Genomic DNA, 2,983 nt, shown 5'->3' on the forward strand with positions numbered 1-2,983 from the left:
ATATTAGAACTTGCTGGAATAGAAGCCCCACCTAATCTTTGTATAGGATTTTTATATAAGAAAGAAAAAAAGAAATTCAAAAAAAAAAAAGGTGGGGCCATAGAAATAGAAAGGAAAAGAAAATTGTAGTAATTAGAAGAATGGTCGGCAAAAGACCGAGTTTAATCGATGCTTTTAGTGTAAAGTCCTAGCAAACTCACTCAACTCAAACCACACACAAAACCCCATATATATAGACCCTTTAAGAGCCTCACTCTTCCACAAAAACATACACAACTTTTTCTTTCTTTTTTTCTCCCCCAAGCAAACGACACTCATTTTGTCACTTCTCTCTAACCAGTCCTTGATCATGGCAAAGGACAATGAAGGACACCAAGGAGGGTACGGGGCCAAGGACTACCAAGACCCTCCGCCGGCGCCACTCATCGACGCGGAGGAGCTAGGGCAGTGGTCCTTCTATAGGGCGATCATAGCCGAGTTTGTGGCCACTCTCTTGTTCTTGTATGTCACTGTTCTCACAGTCATTGGCTACAAGAGCCAGACCGATGCAGCCAATGGCGGCGACGGCTGCGGCGGCGTCGGCATTTTGGGAATTGCCTGGGCCTTCGGTGGCATGATCTTCATCCTTGTCTACTGCACTGCCGGCATCTCCGGTGAGTTAATTCTCTTCCTATATTGTCTTTGATTTATTATTATTATTATTATTTTTGAAGTTTTTGTAACATATAATATATATTTTGCTGCCTCTAAATGAAAAATAGAGTCCTCCAAGTTTTTGACACCTAGTATTTAAGAAAACTGTATGTTGTAATATATCATATTATAAATTCTCAATATATATATATGTATATATCATGTGTTAAATTTTGGGCACAATATATAATTAAGCTGTAAAATGTAACTTATGACCATGTACACAATAGGAGTTAGACCTTAATACTTGAAAAGTTAAAAGTTTGCGTATCTTTATGAGATTTTTTTTTGGGAATTATTTTTTTATGGGTTTTTAGCATAATTGCTTCCGAACGTGTTGTGATTTAGCAAATTATCCTCCTTAATTTTTAATTTTAACAAGTTACCTTCTAAATTTATAAATTTATTGCATTGTACCTTATTTAATTAAATTTGTTGAAATTTTTTATTAAATTTAAAAAATTAAAATTTGAGATATCGTAAGATTTGTGTTTCAATTAAATTAGAATGTTAAAATTTTTAGTTGAATGTGTTTTTTTTACACTAATTTAACACAATCATCGTCAAAATGAGGCATATTACAATAATTTTATAAATTGAGTGGACAGGTTACTAAAATTAAAAATTTGAGGGGCAATTTATTAAATCACAACAAATTGAAAGGGTAAATATGCTAAAAATCTTTTTTTAAGAGTTAGAAATACTAAAATGGTATAGTAAAATCAAATAATAAAGAAATAATACATAAATTTGACTAACATATATAAGGCAAATATTACTTAAAAATAGTCTTATATGAATGCAACACACGGTTCTGTTCTTTAAAAGAAAAAAAAAATAGATGTTATTATTCTTTTTAGGGAACAGGAGTTTATTTTTCAATCTACCAGGGATTTTTTTTTTTTTTTTGGTTGGGAAAATGAACCTTATCTCTGTTTTTCACAAAAAAGTTATCACTTTTGGCATGAATTATAGCTTATGGTATTAACCTATACCGAAAAATGCGCAGGAGGACACATAAACCCGGCAGTGACGTTTGGGCTATTCTTGGCGAGGAAGGTGTCGTTGGTCCGAACCATTTTGTATATAGCGGCTCAGTGCTTGGGGGCCATCTGTGGCTGTGGCCTCGTCAAGGCCTTCCAGAACTCTTACTACGACAGGTACGGCGGTGGAGCCAATTCTCTCGCCGATGGCTACAGCAACGGCACCGGATTAGCTGCCGAGATCATCGGCACATTTGTTCTCGTCTACACCGTTTTCTCCGCCACCGATCCCAAGAGGAGCGCTAGGGATTCCCATGTTCCCGTACGTACAATTTTTTATTAAAAAACGTTATTCATCGCCACTAGTGATACATCACATGTCACACTGTAACATTACTATAGTAACACATTTGACATTTTTTTTTATTGAATTGATAAAATGGCAGGTCTTGGCACCACTCCCAATTGGGTTTGCAGTGTTCATGGTTCACCTGGCAACAATTCCCATCACCGGAACCGGGATCAACCCTGCTCGGAGTTTCGGCGCCGCGGTGATTTACAATAAGGACAAACCATGGGATGACCACGTATGAATCTTTCCTTTATTTTATACCTTAGTATCATACACATTTCTCTTAATTATTGTTACATTTTTTTTTTTAATGATGCTCAATACCTTTTTTTTTTAATTATATTTCAGTGGATTTTCTGGGTGGGACCCTTCATTGGCGCTGCAATTGCTGCCTTATACCACCAATACATTTTGAGAGCAGCTGCTGTTAAAGCTCTCGGATCATTCAGGAGCTCTTCCCACACTTAATCTCTCTAATAATTAAGGGAAAAATATTTGGAAGACACAAAAAATGCTTTGGGAATGGTGTATTATGTATATTGGCTTAAGTACTAGTGGTAATTTGGTGTTTCTCTTTGTATTGGGCCACTTGTTTTAAATGTGTCCCCTAAAGCTGCATTTTCTTTGCCTCTTGTCTTTTTCTGCGTCTTTTTCTTTTCAGTGTTGTGTACTAATCATGTTTATCACAAGAATTAATGATCAGAAAATTGTGTTGTTTTCTTTCTATTCTATCACTTTTATGTTACTTTTGTTGATCCCTTTTTTTTTTTTTTTTTTAAATTTTTTTTCAGTCTCTAAATTGTGGTCGTTAAGTTTTGAGATGGTTGGCTTTACAATATTTTAGTAGTGGAAAGCGTTGAACTAAATTAGTATATACAGTCAACATTCTTTATTCTTAGGTGAGGTTGTATTATGCAGAGTTTACTTTTTGTTATATGACAAAAGGCGGTTTATG

At 35.2% G+C, this 2,983-nt stretch overlaps 1 protein-coding gene across 1 annotated transcript; it reads left to right on the forward strand.

Annotated features, from left to right (window-relative positions):
* The first annotated feature begins 248 nt into the window (after nt 1-248).
* On the forward strand, nt 249-2,747 carry LOC21407136 (aquaporin PIP2-2). Its single transcript, XM_010109239.2, has 4 exons — nt 249-653; nt 1,703-1,998; nt 2,123-2,263; nt 2,377-2,747. Exons 1-4 carry the CDS (start codon nt 350-352, stop codon nt 2,494-2,496), a joined length of 861 nt encoding a protein of 286 aa, XP_010107541.1. The 5' UTR covers nt 249-349; the 3' UTR covers nt 2,497-2,747.
* The last annotated feature ends 236 nt before the right edge of the window (nt 2,748-2,983 follow it).

Source organism: Morus notabilis, unplaced genomic scaffold, assembly GCF_000414095.1.
Source record: "Morus notabilis unplaced genomic scaffold, ASM41409v2 Scaffold342, whole genome shotgun sequence".
NCBI lineage: Eukaryota > Viridiplantae > Streptophyta > Magnoliopsida > Rosales > Moraceae > Morus > Morus notabilis.

Excerpts from the sequence above, each read along its gene's own strand:
- LOC21407136 (XM_010109239.2), top strand. The coding sequence starts at position 350 with ATGGCAAAGGACAATGAAGGACACCAAGGAGGGTACGGGGCCAAGGAC. Across the intron at positions 1,999-2,122 it reads CTAGGGATTCCCATGTTCCC|GTCTTGGCACCACTCCCAAT; the intron begins GTACGTACAATT and ends ATAAAATGGCAG. Across the intron at positions 2,264-2,376 it reads ACAAACCATGGGATGACCAC|TGGATTTTCTGGGTGGGACC; the intron begins GTATGAATCTTT and ends ATTATATTTCAG.